This window comes from Sus scrofa, chromosome 14, assembly GCF_054392235.1.
Source record: "Sus scrofa isolate SSC_HxYL_T2T_F1_AM1 chromosome 14, Sscrofa_HxYL_maternal_Yorkshire_Landrace_v2.0, whole genome shotgun sequence".
In the NCBI taxonomy this organism is placed as follows: domain Eukaryota; kingdom Metazoa; phylum Chordata; class Mammalia; order Artiodactyla; family Suidae; genus Sus; species Sus scrofa.
Genome location: NC_139396.1, coordinates 34,117,961 through 34,141,661, shown reverse-complemented (window position 1 = coordinate 34,141,661; position 23,701 = coordinate 34,117,961). Strand labels below are relative to the sequence as shown.

Sequence of the window (23,701 nt, the reverse complement as noted above, 5' to 3'; positions counted from 1 at the left end):
TCAGCAAGGTAATCATTTCAGTGCTTATGTTTCTCAAGAAATCTAAATGAAACCTTTCATTATGATTTCCAGAAAGAGTAGAACCACTTCCAGAGGGAGTAGAGCAGTCCAATGACGTCCATTCAGTGTTTTACTTCTTTTCCTGGTGGAGCACATCTCTGTTAGTATTCATAGTTCAGGTCAGCAGTAGGCCACTGCCTGGGGAAATGCTCCTGAAGTACATAGAGGTGAAAAGGCACAATGTTCGGGATTGACTTTGAAGTGCTTTAGTAAAGACTTTGTCAAAAGGGGAAAAAAGACTAGATGAAGCCAGCAAGGCAAAATCTTGATAATGTTTGAATCTGAGTTATGGGTATGTAGTCAGGTTTATTCTCTAATTTTGAGTCTGTTGGAAAAATTGTAAATATTTTCAGGAAGGAAAGCTGATGCGATACTCTGAAGGACATGTCCTCACTTAGTGGAGTTCCGAAGATGCAAAACTTGAAGCTTGGTGCATTCCATAAAACAGTGGGCCTGTACCTTTATCTAATAAGTCAGTGTCATGAGTGACAAGAAGGACTGCGGAATAGGCCATATTAAAGTGGACTAAAAGGATAGAACTGCCAAGTGCCATTTGTGATTCTGGGTCAGAATAATTGCAAAATTTGAGTATGGACTCTCTCGTACATGATAGCATAGTATCGACATTAAGTTTCCTGAATATGATAATTCTTTGCTCTTAGAAGATACTTGCTGAAATATTTAGGGATGTAGAGTTATATGTCTGTAACTTACTCTAAAGTGGTTCAGGGAAAAAAAACAATACTGTGTGTATATGTGTAAGAAAGGGGAAAGGGGCAGAATTTTAACAGTTGCTGAATCTGCGTGAAAGATAGATGAAAATTCATTGTACTAACTTTCAGCTCTTCTTTTTGTTTATTTTTCAAAATAAATAAATTTTAGTTGCCAACCAGGAGACTCCTGCTCTGTGCTCCCCAGGGTGAGGTGATGGGGCCCACATCCTTTGAGGACCTACTTTTGCAGGCTGTTCTCTGAGCAGAACCACACTTGTGCCTGGCACACTACATGTCAACCCAAGCTTGGGTGCTTCGTTGTGAGGTTTTTTTTGGTTTTTAGGAGGCAGGTGAGACTGACTCTGCTCTTTCTCTTTCTGTCCCACCTCAGGTGAAAGCCGAAGCCTCCTGGGACTCCGCAGTGCACGGCTGCCCACAGCTCAGTAAAGGCACACCTGCGGATGAGCGAGTGTTTCTGATTGTGCGGGTGACGGTCCAGCTCAGCCACCCGGCTGACATGCAGCTGGTGTTACGCAAGCGCATTTGTGTCAATGTTCATGGCCGGCAGGTGAGTCACTGATTGTACGTGAAGAAACGACTTTGGGTCTGGCCTTCTGTCCTAACAGGCTCTGAGCTTTGTCCTTCCAGGTGACTGTTGACTGTCCTGTAACCGTGCTTGCTTCTATCCTGGCGCACATCAGTCTGACTTCGTTCTACACTGATGGCATTAAATTGTTGCATGGATCTTGTTTATTACATAATCACAAGTCATAGCCATTCTTTTGGGTGCCAGGGAGCCCTGCCACTGCTTCATCTTTGGCTTTTCATCTGGGTCCTATAATATGAGAAGGTTCACTGCAGATGTGCTGTTGTCTGTGCTGCCTACCCTTCATTTTCCAAACCTTTCTTTCCTTTTAGTCACCCCTGCCAGGTCTTTGATTCATGTATTTGTAGAGAGTACTCTGTTGAGCTTTGGAATAAAAATGAGTAAGGAGTAGTCTGCATAAGGATCTGGTGTTGTCACTGCTGTGACGCGGGTTTGATCCCTGGCCTGGGAACTTCCACACACTGTGGGTGCAGCCAAAAAAAAGAAAAAGAAAAAGAAATAGTCTGCAGCTTTAAAGAGCTAATGTCCACTAGCCGATGAGGTGTGCATAAACAGAAGGCTCTTTCCTGTTGTGATAGTGCTACAGTGCAGGTGCTCACCAACTGCAGACAGAGGCTGAGGGTTCAGCCAGAGAAGGCTTCAGAGGGGAGGGTAGCACGTGAGCTGCTCTGCTGCAGACAGGGGAGGTTGGCAGGCCAAGAAAGAGTCAGTGGGGGTTCCATGGAGAGGAGGAACACATGCACAGAGGTGGTGAGGAAGGCAAGGGCAAGGTGTGCTGCAGAGGCTGAGACTGTGACTGTCGACATAGCTGCAGACAGATTATGAAGGACCTTGAGCTGTCTGAATGGGTTTTATAGGGAGTTCCTGTTGTGGCTCGGCAGTAATGAACCCAACTAGTGTCCGTGAAGACTTGGGTTCGATCCTTAGTGGGTTAAGGATCCGGTGTCGCTGTGAGCTGTGGTGTAGGTTGCAGATGTGGCTTGGATCCCCAGTTGCTGTGGTTGTGGTGTAGGTCAGGGCTACAGCTCTGATTTGACCCCTAGTCTGGGAACTTCCATATGCTATGGGTGCGGCCCTAAAAAGACAAAAATAAATAAGTGAATAAAAAATAAAAAATGAATAGGTTTTGTAGAAAACTTCTAGATGAGCATATAAACTATTTCTGCTCTTGGTTTTGCAAAGATAGGATCTGGTAGGTTGATTCTAGGGATTCCTCTCAATATACGGCCTAAAACCAGGAAAGATGAAAATAAATCTTTTCATTTAGAAGAGTACAGTCATGGTTGACAGAGCCCTAGATGTAATCTCCACCCCTAAAAATTAATCTTTAGTTCTAAATGTCACACTGATATCAATCTTTGAAATGAAGACTGGCAGTAATGCTGTTAAAATTGCAGCTCTTTAGCTTGGCCATCCAGCATCAATAAATACAGGTCATATGGTGTGTCTCCCATTCACTCTTTTCTAAGTCTCCCTTTTCTTGGAAGTCTTTAAGGGATCGAAAAAGACACGTTGCTCTTAGGGAGCATTTTGAAGAGTTATTTGTCATTCCAGAGGTTGTGGTTGTCAGGCACTGAGACTGACTTGGTATAACCACCAGCCCTGCAGAATCCTTAAAAGATGCATTATGGAGTCACCAAGTTTCTTCTTTTTTTAACTTTTTTTTTTTTAATTATAGGGATAAGGCATTGGTGCATATTCCCCCTGGTTGAAATGATTTGGTAGTATCAATGTGAAACTGCCGGCAGTTTCCCTCTCTATTCAGATAGTTCATTCCTAAAAATTGCTTCTTTGTAGCAAGAACAGAGACTTTCTTATGACCCTAATACATGCAGGTTAGCCTCAATTCCATGCAAATAGAAAACAGAAAGGCAGCACCCATTCCTTCTCTTTCTACCAATTAAAACAAAACTGTCGCTGTACTTTGACCAGTGTAATTGGCAGTGGCTCCAGCCTTGCAAGGGTAGAGGCAAGAGGGAAGGGATGAAAGAAATGGCTTCTAAGAGGCTAAAATATTTTTAAAAATTAACTACAGACCATTAAATTATTATTAACTAAGTTTGTGAAAATATGTACTTCTGAGACCAAACAGTGTTTTTTCTTTTCTGTTTGGGAATTTTTACCTATTTCCTACTTCACTTTTGCATGGGGAAAAGGTTCATTGTCAGTTTAATATTCTCTCTTCTTCTTATCTTTATTCACCAATTGTATTCTGGCCTCATCCCTGCTCTTTTCAACCTCTGCAGAATGTTCAGTCTTAGCAGCATCTTCAAATGAGTCATCTATGCATTAATTCAACAGTTCAATTCTTAACCGTGCAAAGAGCACAGTCAGCATAAACAATGACCATGCACTCTTAAATCATTCTTCATAACGATCCTGCTTTGGTCAAGAATTTAATGCCTGAACTTGTCAATATTCATAGTGCAAGATGTCCATCGTGCTTGGGGGGGTGGAGGGGAAAGAGTCACCAGTCCTCGCTTACATCTTAGTTAGAAGGTCATTTTATTGTGTAGAAGTCAACAATCTTATTTCTGTGGCCTTTAAGCAGAATTGATCCAGATGCCTAGTGCCAGTTTCCAGAGTTTAGGGTCTGTACTTTTCATATGGTGGGTATAGGACCTGTCACGTGGCAGGGGTCATATAAATTGGTTTGGGGCACTAAGACAAAGTTGAGGAACCTATATTTAATGATTTGGATCTTGATATGTATTAGAAATATGTTCTTTTTCTTTTAGGTTAGAGTGAATGTAGCTCCCTTTATGCCTTTTCTGTGTTAATGAAAACTCTTGTCTTTGAGATGAGAAACCATATCATATTTGTTTTTCTCTAGGGTTTTGCTCAGAGTCTCCTAAAAAAGATGTCACATCGAAGTTCTATTCCAGGCTGTGGAGTGACTTTTGAAATTGTCTCCAATATTCCAGAGGTAAAGGATCATATGAAATTCAGATTTATTAAAGATAAGCATGTAAAAAGAGATGACTCCCTGAAAAGTCACGTACCTAAGAAATATTTATAAAATGAAAATGTATATTTAGGGAAATGTTATAGATTTGTAGAGGAATTTCTTAATCTTAACTTGATTCATAGAAAAATGTACTTGTGGAGTTCCTGTAGTGGCTCAGTGGTTAACGAATCCGACTAGGACCCATGAGGTTGCGGCTTTGATCCCTGGCCTTGCTCAGTGGGTTGAGGATCTGGTGTTGCCATGAGCTGTGGTGTCAGCGCAGCTTGGATCCTGCATTGCTGTGGCTCTGGTGTAGGCCGGCGGCTACAGCTCTGAATCAACCCTTAGCCTGGGAACCTCCATATGCCGCAGGAGCGGCCCAAGAAATGGCAAAAAGACAAAAAAAAAAAAAAAAAGAAAAAAGAAAAAGAAAAATGTACTTGTGTGGCTTGAAAGGTTCTGATTTTAGCATTTAGTTAAAGAAGAATCTTTTGAAAAGCAAATCAATACCTTTTTACCCGTAGAAGAGGATGTAACCCTTGAAGGGAGATAACACAGCCTAACATAGAGTTTCAGGGTTTCATTTTGGGATCAAACAGAAATCTTGTTTCTGTCAATTCTTAGTGAAACAAACTTGGGTAAGTTACTTTAAGCCTAAATTTTTTCATTTATCAAATTGGGTTAGTTATACCTTTTGTACAGGGTGGTTTTAAGGATTAAATGAGACAGTATATACAGATTGTTGTGCACATGCTAAACAATAAATTGTAGTTGTTGTTATAGCAATTACTGTTATAACTGCTATTATGATTATATTATTTTATTTCTCTTTCTGAGCTAATTGAAATATGCACAGGAATCAAACAAATGGAGCTGAAAATATCCCTGAGGAAGCTTGCTAGCAGATGTAGTTTCTATATGCTTTCTGGTACTAAATCTCTGATTTAGGCAGATTTGTTCACCTGGTTGTTGCACAGCTAGTAAGGAGGCCTTCCTTATAGGGTAGAAGAAGTGAGGGGTCTAAGAAATGGACTCTGAAAAAGAGGAAGGAGAAGGTTTCCTTCTGCTACATTGTTTCTCTGAAACCAGGGAGTGAGTGGGGAAGTTCAGACTCTGCTGTCCTTGGGGATGGAAAATGGGACTGGGACCCTGAGATGAGCATCCCTCCCAAGCACACCATCCACAGTGCCTTCATTCTCCTCATTCAAGGGCTTGGTATTTGTTAATTGATTCTGTTGAATATTTGAATAATAGAGGGACGATATATATTTTAAGACAGAAATCGGTTTGGGGAAGAGTGAAAAGATGACACAGGCTTTGTTTTAGAGTTAGTATATCACAGAACACTTTTTCCTCTCAAATAATACCAAATAGAGACTAATTCCTCCCTGGATCTTCAAAGTGTTAGGCTCACACAGCAAATAGTAATTGTTTATTTAATGTGGAGCCTGCCGAACATTTAAAAATGGAGCCTGTTTTTGACTTAGACTAGCTGCAGTGTCTTGGGTCTGAAATAGATTACTCTTTGTATGCTGACATGTTTAGTGAGAGACTGTTTCTTGTTCTCTGTATCTGAAATGATTTCTGAGTTTCTGCAGTTGTGTCCGAGCCTAACTCTATAAAACGGTTCGAATGCCGTTGAGAAACAGGGATGGCTGTTGTGATTTGGCTTCAGTTTTTCCTTTTCTCCCTTCATCTTTGCTTGTGAGGTGATGTGTTTGAGATCTTGTTAAGGGTGTGGATAACGTGGATAAGTACATTTCTTTAAAAGTCAGTTATCCTCTTCCTTAGAAAATGAGGATAATGTCTGTTCACTTAGACACCATAAAGTATCCATGTTGATTGGTAAAAATTTCCTATCAAGAATCAGGAGGCTTAAAAAAAAAAAAGAATCAGGAGACCTAAGTTCTAGTCCTGCTCTTTTTCTAATTATGCTGTTTTCCTCTTTATCATAAAATGTGGATGATTCCTAGGCCCAAATGAATTACTGTAGGAGACAAAAGTTTTGTAAACTTAGGCCATCTTCCAGATTTTTCCATGTTTTATCTGTTCTAAGGCGTATGTTAATTTTAAAAGTACTTTTGAAGTTAGACTGTATCTTACAATTGATGATGCCTTAAGTTAATTGGCAGAGTTGTTTTTTTCTCCTCAGTGGTACATAAAATATTTTTTCTTAAAGTTGATGGCATCTTAAGTTGCAGTGGCACGTGGATATGTATTTTGTAGTTTTTGATATAGCAAATTCACAAGTAAAGTATCTGATTTTTCCTGAGAAGAGTCCTTTGTTATGAGCCAGGTTACCTTGAGATAGTTAACTGCGTGAAAAAGTCCCTCCCTGACTCTCGAATGTCCCATTTATATGCCTGGACTGGCCGTGTAGAGGGAACAGGGGGCAGCTCTGCTGGAAAGCACAGCGAATGGAAATTTGCCTGCCTGCTTCTTTTCTTGGTTGGCTCCTAGCTTTTGGCCTCTGCCCCTCCAGAGCTGGGGATCGAGACCACAGTTGGAAAATATGGTCCGTGGGAGGCAGCTTATAGTGAAGGTGTTCTTTCCCTCCATCCCTGTATCTGCCCTCTGTGAAGGTTGTTTGGATCCCACGCACATCTAGCTGTTACCCCAGCTCCTCAATCCTCCCTCTGGCCCCTCAAGATATGTTCCTGAAGTACAGTTGTGGTTAGATTTCCAGTTGGCCCACCAAATCCTTTCCCACCAAGGGTGTCTTTGTTTGCAAAAGACATGGGAGTGAACAGTTTTGTTGATCAAACTACTGATTCACCTGCACTGTGTTTAAGTAGCCTTTTAAGTTAACCTAACCAGCATGTATACCATGATTTCTGTAAGAGAATACATTTTGAGTTCCAAAAGCTGACTTAAAAACGGAATTTTGGGAATTCCCATCGTGGCTTAGTGGTAATGACCCTGACTAGTATCTATGAGGACGTGGATTGGATCCCTGGCCTCACTCAGTGGGTTAAGGATCCGGTGTTGCCATGAACTGTGGTGTAGGTTGCAACATGGTTTGGAGCCCGCGTTGCTGTGGCTGTGATGTAGGCCTGCAGCTGTAGCTCCAGCTCCAATTCAACCCCTAACCTGGAAATTTCCTTATGCCGCAGGTGCAGCCCTAAAAAGACCAAAAAAAAAAATAAAAAAAGAAAAAGAAAAAAGAAAAAGGAAAATGGAATTTTGGAATGCATCCCATTTGTTAGTACTCTGTGTGTGTTTGTATAGATTAAGACATTCTTATAACGTTTTCTTCTGCAATGTTCTTAGTTTTAATATCCAACTTTCCATTCTGCAGGATGCCCAGGGAGTAGAGGAACGAGAAACATTAGCAAGGATGGCAGCTAATGTTGAAAACACAGCTTCTGCTGACTCGGAGGCTTACATTGAGAAGTACCTCAGGAGCGTGCTAGCGGTGGAGAACCTTCTCACTTTAGACCGTCTTCGCCAGGTCAGCTGACGGTCGCAGAGGTGCCAACCCAGCCTGGTCCTGGGTTTGACTTTGTGCAATTCACAGTATGGTTAGGTCTAAAGTTTTGAAACCTCTAAATGGAGCATATTTAATTTAGATTAAATTTTCCAGGTAAGTCTTTGAAGATGCAAAAACTACATTTGGAAAGTTCCTTTTTCCAAGACACCAAATGCTGTCTGGTTGCTTGGAAGTAGTAGAAGAAGATACATAACTCTTCCTGGCTAAAAAAGTGTTTTACACATTCCTTGATGCTGGGCAGTGATGTGGCTGAAGAACTATGCAGCCTGGGAGCAGAATGCTGTGCCCTTCTTTGCCCGCTACAGCCTCAGAGTGGCTTTCTAGAAGGGAAAAGGAAAGTGCCACCTGTAAACCTAAGCCTCTGAGGAACCCTAAATGTAGCAAGATTGAGGCTTTTTTTTTTTTTTTAACCAGAAATACTAATGAAAAATAAAAGTGAATGGTCTGCCTTTGTTTTTGTTTTCATTTTTATGTCTTTTTAATGGCCCCACCTGCAACATATGGAGGTTCCCAGGCTAGGGGTCCAATCAGCTGCAGCTGCCAACCCACACGACAGCCACAGCAATGCAGGATCCAAGCCGCATCTGTGACCTACACCACAGCTCACGGCGATGCCGGATCCTTAACCTACTGAGTGAGGCCAGGGATGGAACTCGCAACCCCATGGCTCCTAGTTGAATTCATTTCTGCTGTGCCACAGCTTGAACTCCTGGTCTGATTTTCATACTCTTTCACCTGGAGCTGACTTCTGGCCAGTTTCAAAGGGGCCATCAGTAGACAAGGAAAAGAATGATCCAGGTAACCCATCAGACTGTTTAATTAACTTTGAATAATTCACAGTGATGGGAACTGGGTCATTCTGTTGCGTGAAGTAACATTATTTAAATAACTATTTAGAGCCTGCTCTAGAGACTGTGACTTTGGAGGTGAGACGGCTCATGTTTATTTTTCTTCTGCATGTCCTCTGGCTGACAGGAAGTTGCTGTGAAGGAGCAGCTGACAGGGAAAGGGAAGCTGAATAGGAGGAGCATTAGTTCCCCAAACGTGAACAGAGTGAGTACCTGGGGTCCATTCCCTGCTCGGCCTGGGATCTGCTTTCACCCCCCCCTTTCCTTGGATAACTCCTTTCTGCCCTTTAAATCTCATCTTGGATGTCATTTCCTTCTCTTAACAAATGTAAGCGTCCCCTTCTCTCCCCTATGGCATCGGTGCTTCCCTCTGTCATTGTCCTTCCTGATATTACAGGGAAAGTATCCATCGAAGTCCTCTCTGGTGTTTCTCATTGATGTTCATGTCACTAGTGCCTCACTCAGTGGCTGCAAGTGTTAGGCAGCTGTTAGTTGACTAAAGCAAAACTGTCTGAGTGCCCAGGGAAAGCTCTTGGAATTTTCTGGGCTTAACTGAATTCTAAATCGTGAAGTCTGGACTAGGTTTACAGACTCAGTTGCTTAAAGGCCATCCAGGTAGCATAAAAGAGTAAAATGAGTTAGGTTTGTTTTGTTACAGTGTCAAAAGTTTTTCATTGTGTTTTAAAACATAGATATAATTAATATGCATGTTAAGCTTACAAATAATTCTTCACAAAGAAATATGCTTGTGGCCCTGTGATTTATCTCTCCTTTCCTTACCTTTGATAAAGATACGGATATGAGAAATAGTACACCTCTGTCTGAACTTCACACCAAGAAAAAGCAGGGTACAGCATTAAAGAGCAGCTGACCCTTAGCCTGTGTGTTGGAGAGATCACAGCCAGAGGTAGGAGGAGGTCAAGCTGAAGGGCACACGTGGCCTCTGTGAGACCGAATGACATCACTGGTGATCTCAGACAGAAAGATTGGGAACATTCTCTGACAGTAAAAAATACCATTTTAATTCAGCATAAATGTCTTCTCAATACTTCAGAAAATGATAGATTAAAATGTGCTGGTATGTGCAGAGATTTGGTATTTAGGTTTAAAATGACTTGTGTGTATACATTTGCTCTAGTACCCAGAGAAAGGGGTCATCACATCAGGAGGTAACCAGGGACGTGGTGCCCTTCACGAAGGGGTGAACAGAAGAAGCATTTTGCACTCAGCCCAGGTGGTTGTTACCTCAGTGTAAGCTGGGTATCTGGCCTTACTTAAACCTCCCATCTTAATATGGTTTATCAGTTAGATTTTAAAAATATTGTGCTCAGCAGTGTCCTGAAGGCCGCTAGTCTAGTTTGCAACTTTACTCTTGACATCCTCTCTGATACCATCCTGCTTAATGTTCTGTGGATTTGGTTTTCAAGGTCTTGTATTTCCAGTACCATAGATTTGTGTACTTTTGCACATGAAGAACTAACCCCCCACTTTATTTCTTATTCAGTTGTCTGGCAGCCGACAGGATCTCATTCCATCCTGTAGTCTAGGTAGCAACAAGGTAAGTGTTTATTATTGTTCTCGATCCCTCTTAGACCTATTTCCCATTCACCATCCTCCTTTCAAATATCTCATGCTAGCTTTGCATGCCAAAATTTCTCCCACCTTTCTATACTATGTGCAATTTATTGGAAAGTGTTTAGGGTTCATTTTTTCAAAAATCTGTCGTTTAAAATAATATTACCTAGACCTTATTATCACTCTACTTTTTAGAGGTTAAAAAAACAATTTAGTTGCTTAAGTTCTTATTTCTGTTGAAAATATTCTTCCTGTTTGTGGAACTTTGTATCAGATTTTTTTACTTTTTTTTTTTTTTTTTTTTTAGCTTTTTAGGGCTGTACCTGTGGCATATGGAGGTTCCCAGGCTAGGGGTCTAATCAGAGCTATAGCTGCTGGTGCTCTGTATTGGTACAGCAACTCAGGATATGAGCCATGTCTGTGTCCTACACCATAGCTCACAGCAATGCCGGATCCTTAACCCAGTGAGCAAGGCCAGGGATCAAACCTGCGTCCTCATGGATGCTAGTCACGTTTGTTTCTGCTGAGCCACATGGTAACTCCTTGTATCAGATTTTTAATAGTAGTATATTGGTACAATGATTGGAAATGTATGAGGAATAAGATTATGTCTAGAAGTTAATATTTGTTAGAAGAAAGAGAAATAAGGGAACACAAATATTGTTAGGTGGAATGTATTTTACTTGTTAACATAGCTCTCCCCAATTTATCAGAGTTTTAAGCATAGATCATTCATTATCATTTACCTAACGGATCACACCTGACATGGTTGTAACTGGATGTCATTTAACACAGTTTTGTGCCTGCCATTTTTTGATGGACCTCATTAGATGTTGGTGCTGCTACTTGTGAACAAGGTGCTCTGTATTGGTACCTTAGCCCTTGAGGAGGCCAAAGTATCATATGAAATGGTCTGATATCAGGAAGTTGTTTGAGAACAATCTTGGTGAAGAGTAGGGTATGGATAAAAGAAGGCTGGCAATTTAGTAATTATCAAAGACCTCTCATACTGCTCTTTCTAGTTTTGTTCAATATTCTACATTCTGTTTTTGTATATGTTTTGAAACTTTCCGTATAAAAACTTAGGAAGAACAATGAAGTTGATGAAAAATCAGATTCATCTTTAAGATCTAGATTACTAGAAGTTTGTCTGAAATAATGCATTTATAGGTATATATATCCTATGATTTCAGGCAGACTACCAGTAATCTAAATCTTAAATCTATATCTATCTCATTGTTTATAGACATGTAGACTGGTCTCCAGCTCCTCAGTTCACTGACCACCTACCATGCCTCTGAAAGGTTTGCTGGGTACTCCTTGATCTGGGTCCATTGATAGGCGCACTTAGCTCTTGATAAGCACAGTTGTGATTATCTAAATGAAGCAGAGTTTTTGGAAAATTGATTGTGTCACTAGTTATGTATAAGTGAAGTATTTTAAGGAAAATATATGAAACAAGCCTTTTGGGGGTTTTGTTGAAATCCATCCAGCCCAAAGGCATTCCTGTCATGGCTCAGTGGCTAACAAACCCAACTAGTATCCCTGAGGACGCGGGTTCAATCCCTAACCTCGCTCAGTGGGTTAAGGATCCAGTGTTGCCATGAGCAGTGGTGTAGGTCACAGATATGGCTTGGATCCCGAGTTGCTGTGGCTGTGGTGTAGGCTGGCAGCTACAGCTCTGATTCATCCCCTAACCTGCGAATCTCTATATGCTGTGGGTGTGGCCCTAAAAAAGACCAAAAAAAAAGGAAAAAAAATCCATCCAGTCAAAATCCTCTACCATAAAATTCCATGAAAAAAGTGCCCAATATTTCTTAAGCGTTCCATCTCCCTCTAGTTTCCTTACATTTAAATGGAGAAAATGATAGTATGTGTGCTTGAAATAAATGATCGTGTTTCATCTACACCAAGTAAATAGAATAAAGGAACATAGATGCCAAACTAGAAGCGTGCCTAGGAAGAGTAGGAGCCTGGGGGAGGGGTACACATGTTCATAGGCATGATTCAGAGACCAACCCTAACCCTAGCTGCAGAGAGGAGCTTAAGCTTCTTGCTGAAAGGTGATAAGTTCTACCCAAGGGGGGAAAGGGTTCCAAGCAGGAGTGTGAACAGCGGGTAGGAGGAGAGATGACAGTACATGTGGAGTGAGTAAGGCAGAGGGCGTGGTGTGGGGCAGAGTCCAGAGGAAAGGGCCCTTGTTTCAGGAGTTGATAGGATCAGGGTTCTTGGGGAGGTGGGAGGATGTGGTGAAGTGCTAAAAACAGTCTCCCACTTTGGCCTATAACACTCTGACTTTGGCCAGCCACATTCTGCATGCCTGTATTTATTGATGGTCACTGCATATTAAAATTAGAATTGTTTTGCTGAGCTTCACCGAGATGGAATTGATGAGATAATTAATCTTAAAAAGATAAATTAAATTTTGTTAACTACTCCCAACTTTTGATTTCACCTTATGGCCTAAAAGAAATCACTCTTGATAAGCTTTTCAATTTAAAATCTTCCTAATCACAGTGATGTTGTTATTTACTGTTACTGGCTAGTTCATCATTATTGTAAGGCAGGCTTTTTTATAGATAATAAGGAAAAATTAGCAAACTTTTTATGACCAGTCTACCAGATTGGACCCATATTTAGGTGCAGAATTAAGTTCAGCAGATTGTTTTTCCATCTAAACAGTGGCTGTGCATTGTGATCTTTTGCAGTGCAAGGAACTCGGTCAACATAAAAATAACTGGTATTATTAAAGCCATTTTAGGTGGAATTATTATTTTTAAATAACTTATAAGGGATTTATCATCTTCTGATTGGAGGTTTTTGATGCGATTAAAAGTAGGCAAAAGCTTAAATGAATATTCAGCTAATAAAGTGAGTTGTGCATTTTGGTTCCATCACTTTCCTGAAAACTGCAGTTACTTAGTGTGGCCCTGGATAAGGCTGGTGCCAGCTATGAGTCACTTCTTCTCTAGTTGCATTAGAAGCCACCTTTGGACCTGGAATGTCACTGGCACTTCTCTTTATTTACCTCTTTGTCACTTTCCTGATCAAAACCAGACCTCCTCATGGAACACCCAAAGCACTTGTGCCTGTCTGGAGAGCAGTAACAGGAAAACTAGAGGTGCCTCAGGGGGACCGGCCTTGTCCTTAGGTCGGCTGAGAGCCTTCTGTGTTTTTCGCTGTTGGGCTTTGCCTTTAAGCACAGTGCTAGCTCCAAATAATTGTTACCTCAGATAGGATTTTATTTCTTTGAATTGAGCCCATTAGCACAAGTAATCCCTAAGGAGTATGAAGCTAGTTTAGGGACCCAAAACGAAGCCAGCATTTTCTCTCTTGGATCTCCTCATTGTGGCCGATTCTGAAGGCCCATAGATGTGAAGAGTATCAGAAACATTACAGATTTTTCTCTTCAGATTTCAATAGAGTGTACATTGCTGTGGTGGAAGGGGAAAAAAAAGCCACACTCTGTCCTTTTGGAAGCTGTGCTTGTAAGAAAGCAGAAAGATCCAGTCCCTGCCCAGGTCCTTTTTATTCCTTGTTCCAAGTTCATCTCCCTCTGAAGTCCTTCATCTGGGCTGCTCCCTTTTGTCTCCCCAACATTTCAGTAAGAGGAGGATAACTCTGGAGCAGCCAGGCACATAGGATTCATTGGAAGGACACTGATTGCCTTGTCCGGCGGTGGGGGGTGGGGTGCATTTTGTGTTGCTAGACCCTGGACCACAAATTTCACTTGTGGCAGGAGAATGGACATGTACTGCTAGAGAAAAAGAATATAGCGGATGATTTTGGTGGAGTGTTGCCCCAGAGATCTGTGGGCATCGGAAAGGTGGAGAAGTGTTGTACCCAGTTGATCATCCGTGTTTGTTGCTCCCTTGCAAGCAGAGCCTGTTGTATCCCAGAGAGATTTGAGACACTCTGTGTGCTTGTCTCTAGTCCGCGAGACCTGGGAACCCTTGGCAGTGAGATCCTCAAGATTGAGATGACGACTGGGGAGACAGATGAGATGGAATGTTCTCCCATAGGGCTAGCAGCATGACTACGGGGCTGTGTATGCTCTCTCTGCATCCTTTCAAGTGTTCTCACTTGAGGTATTTGAATAAACGAGACAGCAAGAGTTACTGCTTCCATTCAGACTTGAGAGTAACATTACATGTGGGAGTGCCAGCTGGGGAAAATTACCCGGGAAGCTAGCAGAGCCCCGAGAGTGCCTCGGAGAAGAGGTGACACCTACTTTATTTGTCATTGGACCACGTTATACACCAAACAGCTAAGGTGCTGACTCCAAATCAGCTCCTTAGTTTTCTTAAGGGACAGAGTGCCACTATGTCCGCTGCCAAACGAGGAAGAAAAATCTAAAATATGAAAATGGATTTATTCCCAAACTAAGTAAGTTGTCTTCAGAGCAGCCTTGCACGAACTTAACACTGCCAACAAAGCATGGGGCTTTTCTTCTTCTGAGAAGCTCTGAAGAGTGGTGACCTTAGTGTCCAGCCACCTGATTGTGCTGTCCCAGAGCACACAAAGCTGCAGCTTCCAGAGAGAGAATTAAATTTAAATGCAGAAAACAGTCACGAAACATTAAAGTATGTAGATCAGTGTGTGACTCATAGTAACACAAACACTACTAAGTGAAGTGTCTCAGAGTACATCTTTCTCTCGTCATCTTTTCACATCCCTTTTGTTTCCTTGCTGCCTAATGCTGAGCAGCATATCGTTTTTTAAAACTATCCAGGGCTGTGAGAGTTCCCCGGGAAAGTGGCCTTCTCTAAGGTAAACAGGATCCAGATCACTTAGGGCTTATTGATTTTATTATGATCAGTACTTAGATTGCTGCTAAAAGCAGATAGGTTTCCAATACACATCTGCAACCTAAAGGGCTTTCCAACTCGATCCATCTTCAGGAGCAGCGAAGAACTTACTTTGCAGGCGATTACTAATGAGGACCCCAGGCAATTGTTTGGATCACGCACCTGTGGAGTACTAGTTTAAACTAATACAAAATACCATTTAAAAAACTGATGGAAAAAAAATCAGAGTGATTATCAGAGGATCAAAAGGGAGTGAATGTACAGCATTGAAAAGACTTGCATCTCATCACCATTACTGTTTTTTTTTTTTTTTTTTTTTTTTTTGCTGTTTGGGGGTTATTTCTTTACTGGATGGGATTGCTGTTAAAAAGTGCTTTGGTGGGATTACCGTCTCTATGGCTCACCACAAGTTCTAGCATGGTAAATCAGTCCATCACCTGACGGGCATTTTTCTTGGTGTATGTAATGAAATCTCTTTAATGGGAATTTACAACATAAGTTGAGAGTCCAATTTGACTTGTTAATTCAGTGACTTCCATTATCAGGAACCTCTGATTACTTGGTTCAGGCTTAACTGGAACTCATCTTTAATACCTATTAAAAGTGGGAGGCTCCTTAGTATCCTCTTCTAGAATTTTTACTGTCATCACCGGTATGAGAGTGGATGAAAGACATGCTCCAGGAGACAAGAGACCCTGACGGTATTGGAGTTGTTCCTGGGTTTCATTCGAGAATCTGAAGTGAAAGAGGTTATCTTGAGGCTGAAGATCGGAAACGGCCTAAGGAGGGTTTCAAAAGGAATGTCTTATTATATCCATATTTTGTGAGAAGCAGCAGGATATGGGAGGAAGACTATTCGGAGACTAAATTATAACTGGAAGGGAAGGTCAAATGAGAGGAGTTATTTTTATAAGGGAGATAAGTTTTCTAAAGAGGAAAGTATTTTAAGTGATCAGAATGATCATATTCTGCAACGAGAATAAAGCTTTACATGTGTAACATTTTCTCTTCAGTAACTTTAGATTTTTTTTTTGGGTTTATTGATCGATATGAATCAAAATTACTGATTTTGTCCTTAATAGGGCCGGTGGGAAAGTCAACAGGACGTGTCGCAAACTACAGTGTCTAGAGGAATAACTCCCTCTGCCGCCCCCCTCCCTGGTTGTCCCCAAAATAACCATTCTCCTGATCCAGGTGAGTTAATGCTTTCATTTTTCAGTCACCATTCTGAAATTTTTAGCATCTATCAGAAATAGTTTAAGTCAGAATTTCCTACCAGGTAACCACTGTCCTACTGGTTAATGCCTGTCTTTATTTTTTCCCTTTCTTAACATGTTGAGTTGCATTGTTTTAAATGTTGAATTTATCTTGCATTCCTGTGATAAATATCACTTGATCATAATTTGTTATCCTTTTATTTGTTTGTTGAATATTTTGTTGAGAATTTTTGTGTGTATGTCCTATGATGAATATCGGTATGTACTTTCTCACAGCAATGCCTTTGTTAGGTTTGGTGTCATGTTTATCTTGGCCTCATCAAATGGCTTGAGAAGAATTTCCTCATCTTTTTTTCTGACTTTCTGTAAACTTGCTATTACCTCTTCCTTAAATGTTTGACAAGATTCACCAGTGACACTGTCTGGGCCTGGAATTTTCTCTGTAGAAAGATTTTTGATTATGACTTCGATTTCTTTAATATAAAGTTAACTTTTTTGTATTTATAAGTTTTCATAAATTATGTTTTTTTCAGGGAAATTTCTATTTCATCTAAGTTATTGAATTCATTTTCATAATTGTTACAATACTCCTTTATTGACCTTTTAATATTTATAACATCTGTTATTATGTTCTGTCTTTTAATTCTAATATAGATAATTTTTGTTTTCTTAAATACTTTTATTGACCTTTTAATGTTTATAGGATCTGTTATTATGTTACATCTTTTTATTCTAATATAGATACTTTTTGTTTCTTTTTCTCAAATACTTTTTTTGGAGACAGGTTTATCGGTTTTCTTAGTTTTCTTGCAGAACCAACATTTGGTTTTATTTTCTATTTCATTGATTTCTGTTAATTATTTCTGCATTTCACAAATTTTGGCATGAAATGCTTTCATTAGCATTCTAGTTAGCCTAATTTCCCTCTTATTTATTCTTTGATTCATGGTAGTAACATGGTTACATGTTAATTCATTTTCATGTATTTTGGGGAATTATTATTGAATTAATTTCATTATGGGCAGAGAATAGACTTCACAATTTCAATCTTTTGAAATTTTTTGAGGCTGTTGTACCTCGGTGAATGTTCTGCATGTACTTGAAAAGGTCTATTTTGCTTTGGGGCATAGTATTCTGTATATATCAGGGGAAAGTGGTTGATAACCTTGTTCAAATCTGCTGTATGTATCCTTACTGATTTTTCCCCCATACTTAGTCTGTCAGTCACTGACAGAAGGCATTGAATCTCTAAATATGATTGTGAAAATTGTCTAATTTTTCCCTTAATTGTATCAGTTTTTGCATTATTTATTTAGAAACTAACTCTGTAATTAGGTATACATGCACTTAGGATTGTTATTTTTTGCAGATGAAGTGATGTTTTTCATCATGAAATGTCCCTTTATCTCTCTGGTAATACTCTTTGAAATCTGTCTTGCTTGATATTAATATGGCCACATCAACTTTATTTTGCATGTTGCTTGCATGGTGTAGCTTTTCTTCAGTCTTAAATTTTAGCCTATGTTTGTCCTTAAGAGTGATTCTCTTGTAGATAGCATATTTAGGTTTAGCTTTTAAAAAATCTAGTCCATTGATTTCTGCCTTTTAATTGGCATGTTTAGTTCTTTTACATCTAATATTATTGTTATATCTACCATGTTGGTATTGGTTTCTTTTTGACCTTTTTACTTATTTATATTTTCTACTGTAATCTTTTTTGCCTTCTTTGGGATAATTGAAAAATATTTTGTAGTATTTGATTTTATTTTTTCTTTTGGCTTTTTGGTATACCTGTATTTGTTTATTAGTGTCTTTGCTCAAGAATTCTAGAAGGCATCCTTAACTTACCATAGTCTACTTAGAATTAATAATATACTACTTCCACTGCACAAATATAAGAATCTTGCAACAGCATAATTCCATTTACCTGTTCCCCTACTCCTCTTATTTTGTATTATTGTTGTATCTTTTACAGATGTTAACTCATTTTACAACGTTATTTTATTTTTATTTTTTATTCTTTTGCTTTTAAAACAACCACTTGTATAACCAATCTTATAGCAAACTAAGATACTATAGATAACCTTTTATATTTTGCTTCATATTTACTATGTCTGTCACTATCTAATCTTTCCTGATGATCTTAGGTTCACCTCATAATTATTTCTCTTTAGCCTGAGAATATCCTGTATTATTTCTTATTGCACAGTTTTCCTGGAGAAGGGTCTGTTCTTTTGAGAATATCTTTGTTTCACTTTTTTTTGAAGGGTATTTTCACTAGATAGAACATTCTGAGTTGATAGCTTGTTTTCCTTTAGCACTTCAGACGTTGCACTAACTTTTAGATCTCTTTTCTGGTGAGAATTCATTCATCATGTGTTACTTTCCCTGTACATGTAGTATATCTTTGTTTATATTGTTTACTTTCCAGTTTTTCTCTTTATTTTTCTTTTCAGGAATTGGGCATTGATATGCTTAGGTATAGTTTTCTTAGTATTTATCTTGTTTGGGTTTCACTAATATCCTTAAATATGAACATCGAGATTTTTCCAGCAAATTTGGGAGTTGTTCAACTATTAGTTCATTTTATGTTTTCCCTGTGCTTTTTCTACTCTTTCTGAGAATTTAATCATACACATGTTATATTGCTTAATATTGCCGTACAGGTCACAGAAGCACTATTTTAGTTTTTCGTCTTATTCATATTTCTTCTGATTGGATGATTTCTACTGATATTTCTTCTGTTAAGCACATCCAAGGAATTTTAAAATTTCAGTTACTGTTCTTTTTAGTTCTAGAATTTCTATTTGCCTTTTTTTTTTCTTTTAAAATACCAATATTTCTGAATTGTTAGGAAGGGCAGCTGCTGCTGCTGCCTTTTTTTTCTTTTTTCTTTTTCAGGGCTGCACCTGCAGTGGAAGTTCCCAGGCTAGGGGTCCAATCAGTGCCGCAGTTGCCGGCCACGGCCATGGGCACAGCCATGCCGGATCCAAGCCACATCTGTGACCTACACCATAGCTCACAGCAACGCCTGATCCTTAACCCACTGAGCGACGTCAGGGACTGAACCTGCATGCTCATGGATACTAGTTGGGTTTGTAAGCTGCTGAGCCATGGCGGGAATGCCTGCTTTTTTTATTAAATTTCTCTGCTGATATTCCTTTCCTATCTGTGTATTTGTTAAGACCATATTCTTTACATCCTTGGACCTGTGTATAAAAACTGCTATTAAGACCTTCATTGGCTAAATTAAACATGGGGACCTATCTCATAGTCTATTTCTGACTGCTTTTTTCTTGAATATGGGTCATATTTAATGAGTTTTGACAAATGTGTTTACCTGTGTAACTTATACCCTGGTCAGGATATAGAAAATTTACATGACTTCATTTCCTCCCCACAGTCATTCAGTGTTCTGATTTCAGGTTAGTTTTGCCTCTTCTGTAATTTCATGTAAATGGAATCATATAGTATATGCTCTTTTGTGTTAGCTTCTTTTGCTCAACATATCTGAGTATATTTCTTTAAATCATCCATACCATTTGCATGTATCGATAATTTATTCTTTTTATTGCTGAGAGATGTTTCACTATCATAATCGAATTTATCACTTTTTTTTTTTTTTTTTTTTGTCTTTTGTCTTTTTGCTGTTGTTGCTATTTCTTGGGCCGCTCCCACGGCATATGGAGGTTCCCAGGCCAGGGGTTGAATCGGAGCTGTAGCCACCAGCCTACGCCAGAGCCACAGCAACGCGGGATCCGAGCCGTGTCTGCAACCTACACCACAGCTCACAGCAACGCCGGATCGTTAACCCACTGAGCAAGGGCAGGGACCGAACCCGCAACCTCATGGTTCCTAGTCGGATTCGTTAACCACTGCGCCACGACGGGAACTCCCTTTTTTTTTTTTTTTTTTTTTTATCACAATTTTTAATCAGTGCTTTAGTTTATGGACATGTGGTTTGTTACCAGTTTTTGGCTGCTGTAAATAAAGCTTGTTTTTGTATAGGTCTTTTTGTAACATCTCTGTTGAGTAAATACCTAGGAGTGAAATTACTTGATCATAAGCTACTACCCTGTTTTAAAATTCTGTAAATTTTTAAAAAATTCAAATCAGAGTTTACTTGCTTTACATATTTACTACTTTGCTCTGCTCATCATTGCTTCTTATACCTCACTCCACAGTTCCAAGTTTAGTTTCTTTTTTAGTGAATATCCGTCATTAGTGCTTTTAGTAGCCATCTTTTTTTAGTAATAAACTGTTTCTTTGCTATATTAAAGTTGTTAGTTTGCTTTCACTTTGAAGAATCCTTTATGGAAAATATCAGACATACAGAGTGGAAAGAGCGACTTGATGTGCCCTCAAGTGCCCCTCCTAGTTTCAGAATGATCAGTGCATCACCATCTTTTTTATCTGAATTCCCACTACATCGCCACACTCTCAGGATGACTTTGAAGCAAATCCCAGATATTATCTCATTTGTAAATATATGTGAGTCTTAAAGCAATACCTATACTAACATTTCACTCCTAAGAAAAATTAAAAATAATTCCAAAATATCATTAAACATCTAGTCAGGGTTTAGATTTCCCCAACTGGATCAAGAATATCTCTTAGTTTTTTTAAATGAAAATCTAAGTAAGTTTCACTCATTGTGATTAGATGATATGTGCCTTAGGCCTCTTTAGTCTGTATGCTCCTCTTCCTCTTTTTCCCATGTTAGATTGTATTTGTTGAAGAGATCAGAGTGTATGGTACATGCTGCACATTCTTATTTTTGCTGGTGATATTCTCATCAGGTTACTTTTTTTTTCTTTGGTCCTTTTAGGGCGGCAACCACAGCATATGGAAGTTCCCAGGCTAGGAGTCGAGTTAGAGCTGTAGCTGCTGGCCTATTCCATAGCCATAGCAACTTGGGATCCAAGCCGCCTCTGTAATCTATACCACAGCTCACGGCAATGCCAGATCCTTAACCCACTGAGGGTGGCCACGGTTGGAACCTGCATCCTCATGGATACTAGTCAGATTGTTTCCAAAGAGCCAGGATGGAAACTCCCTCTCATCAGGTTATTTAAACATGATTGTTTCAGGTATTTCCTGGAAATTGGTAGTTAGAGCTTCAGCATTGATCAGATTCAGGCTAATTTGTGGGAGGGGTGGGAGGTACGTTAAATGAATGGGTAGTTTTATATGCTTCCTTTAGGAGACACATCATGTCTGGTTGTCTCTCCTTTTGTGATAGATGCAGCCTTTGGTTGATTATTGGCTAGATATTTAACTAGGGGTCATCCTTACTCTAGGATGTTAGTTTAACTGCATGTAAAACTTTAGATTGGTGCTCTCTTTTTTTTTTTTTTTTTTTTTTGGCCATGCCTATGACATGCAGAAGTTCCTAGGCCAGGGATTGAACCCATACCACAGCAGTGACAATGCCAGATCCTTAATCCACTGAGGTACCAGGGAGCTCAAGATTGTCCCTAGTTATTTTTTCTCAGCATTTAGATGATTATATCTTCTGCCTCTTTATTCAACTTAAACTTTTTGTCTGTTTGTCTCCTCTTTTTTGTTTCATTCCTATTTTGACTTTCTTAGAAATCACCATTTTAGAACTCAGTTTTGACGTATCTCTTGTCATATAGCTATCTCTTTGCTTTATTTTTTAGTGATTGTGCTCAGGATTACAAAATATCTTACATAACTTTTCATAGTTTACTTAGGGTTAATATTCTCCTTTATGGGAGTTCCTTTCGTGGCTCGGTGGTTAACGAACCCAGCTAGTAATCATGAGGTTGTGGGTTCAATCCCTGACCTTGCTCAGTGGGTTGAGGATCCAGCGTTGCTATGAGCTGTGGTGTAGGTCGCAGACTCGGTTTAGATCCTCCACTGCTGTGGCTGTGGTGTAGGCTGGCAGCTCTTAGCTCCTATTTGACCCCTGGCCTGGGAACCTCCACATGCTGTGAGTGCAGTCTTAAAAAAAGAAAAAAAAAATATTCTCCTTTATGGACAGTGTAAAACCTTACAACTCTATAGGTCTTTGTACCACCTGTGTGACCATGAACTTGCATCATCTCAGGGGCCAGCATGGAATTGAGGTGGAGGTACACAACCTCACATACTCAAGGTTGACTGCCTTGTTCATTCTCTCTCTTTTCTTTAGGGCCGCCCTCTCAGCATATGGAGGTTCCCAGGCTAGAGGCAAATTGGAGCTGTAGCCGCTGGCCTACGCCACAGCCACAGCCACGCCAGATCCTTGCCAAATCTGTGACCTGCACCTCAGCTCACGGCAACTCCAGATCCTCAACCCAGTGAGCGAGGCCAGGGATGGAACCTGTGTCCTCCTGGTTACTAGTCAGATTGATTTCCGCTGAGCCATGATGGGAACTCCTGGCTTATTCTTTCTTAAGAGTTATTAGGATACAGTTTTTTTTTTTAAATCATTCATTTATGACTTGGATTAGATTGTCCTAAAAATTTAGTTTTATTCACTAAGGAGAAAGAAGTCTTCTTATACCATAAGCATTATCTGCACATCTAACCTCCCAGCCTTTGGTAACTAAGAGCAAGTAAGAACATGGTTGGTTCAGGGCATCTATCCCTGTCTTATAAAAATAACCCCAACACCACTGTCTTCCTGAAAGGTCAGTTTCATCATCTTCATTCAGTAAACAGCATGAAAAATTAAAGTGGAATAATATAGACTTCGAAGAGTTTAAATTCTAGATGGAGAACGTATACATGTGTGTTATTGGCAATATGATTTTATTTTATTTTATTATTTATTTATTTGTCTTTTTTGCCTTTTCTAGGGCTGCTCTTGTGGCGTATGGAGGTTCCCAAGCTAGGGGTCTAATCAGAGCTGTTGCTGCCAGCCTACACCAGAGCCACAGCAACGTGGGATCCGAGCTACATCTGCAGTCTACACCACAGCTCATGGCAATGCCAGATCCTTAACCCACTGAGCGAGGCCAAGGATCGAACCTGCAACCTCATGGTTCCTAGTTGGATTCGCTGACTACTGCGCCACAATGGGAACTCCAGTGATGCAATTTTAAAATGGAGTTCCCGTCATGGCTCAGGGCAAACGAATCTGACTAGTACTCATGAGGACGCAGGTTTGATCCCTGGCCTTGCTCAGTGGGTTAAGGATCCGGTGTTATCATGAGCTGTGGTGTAGGTTACAGACACGGCCCAGATCTGGCATTGTGGTGGCTGTGGTATAGGCCAGCGGCTACAATCCTGATTTGACCCCTAGCTTGGGAACTACATACGCTGCAAGTGCAGTCCTAAAGAGACCAAAAGAAAAAAAAGAAAAGCCTCATTTTATTCTAAGGCAGGAGTTAGTACTTGACCAGTAGTCATGAGGACTGGGGCTGGATCACCCTTTGGATTTAATAGAAACACTGGATATTAGAGCATTTGAGAAGTACCCCAGCTGC

The 23,701-nt window shown here is 40.0% G+C and overlaps 1 protein-coding gene across 7 annotated transcripts in view; it reads left to right on the top strand.

Moving 5' to 3' along the window:
* KIF13B (kinesin family member 13B) overlaps window positions 1–23,701 on the top strand; it is a 201,901-nt gene that overhangs the window by 140,687 nt on the left and 37,513 nt on the right. For 6 of the 7 annotated variants that reach the window (XM_084997781.1, XM_084997778.1, XM_084997776.1 and 3 more), the window contains 6 exons: window positions 1,165–1,341; window positions 4,214–4,306; window positions 7,626–7,778; window positions 8,793–8,870; window positions 10,170–10,223; window positions 16,131–16,242. In XM_084997781.1, coding sequence (XP_084853907.1) covers window positions 1,165–1,341; window positions 4,214–4,306; window positions 7,626–7,778; window positions 8,793–8,870; window positions 10,170–10,223; window positions 16,131–16,242 — 667 coding nt within the window. Of the gene's footprint in view, window positions 1–1,164; window positions 1,342–4,213; window positions 4,307–4,593; window positions 4,751–7,625; window positions 7,779–8,792; window positions 8,871–10,169; window positions 10,224–16,130; window positions 16,243–23,701 lie in introns of those variants that run through there. The other variant, XR_014828434.1, reaches the window with a different exon arrangement.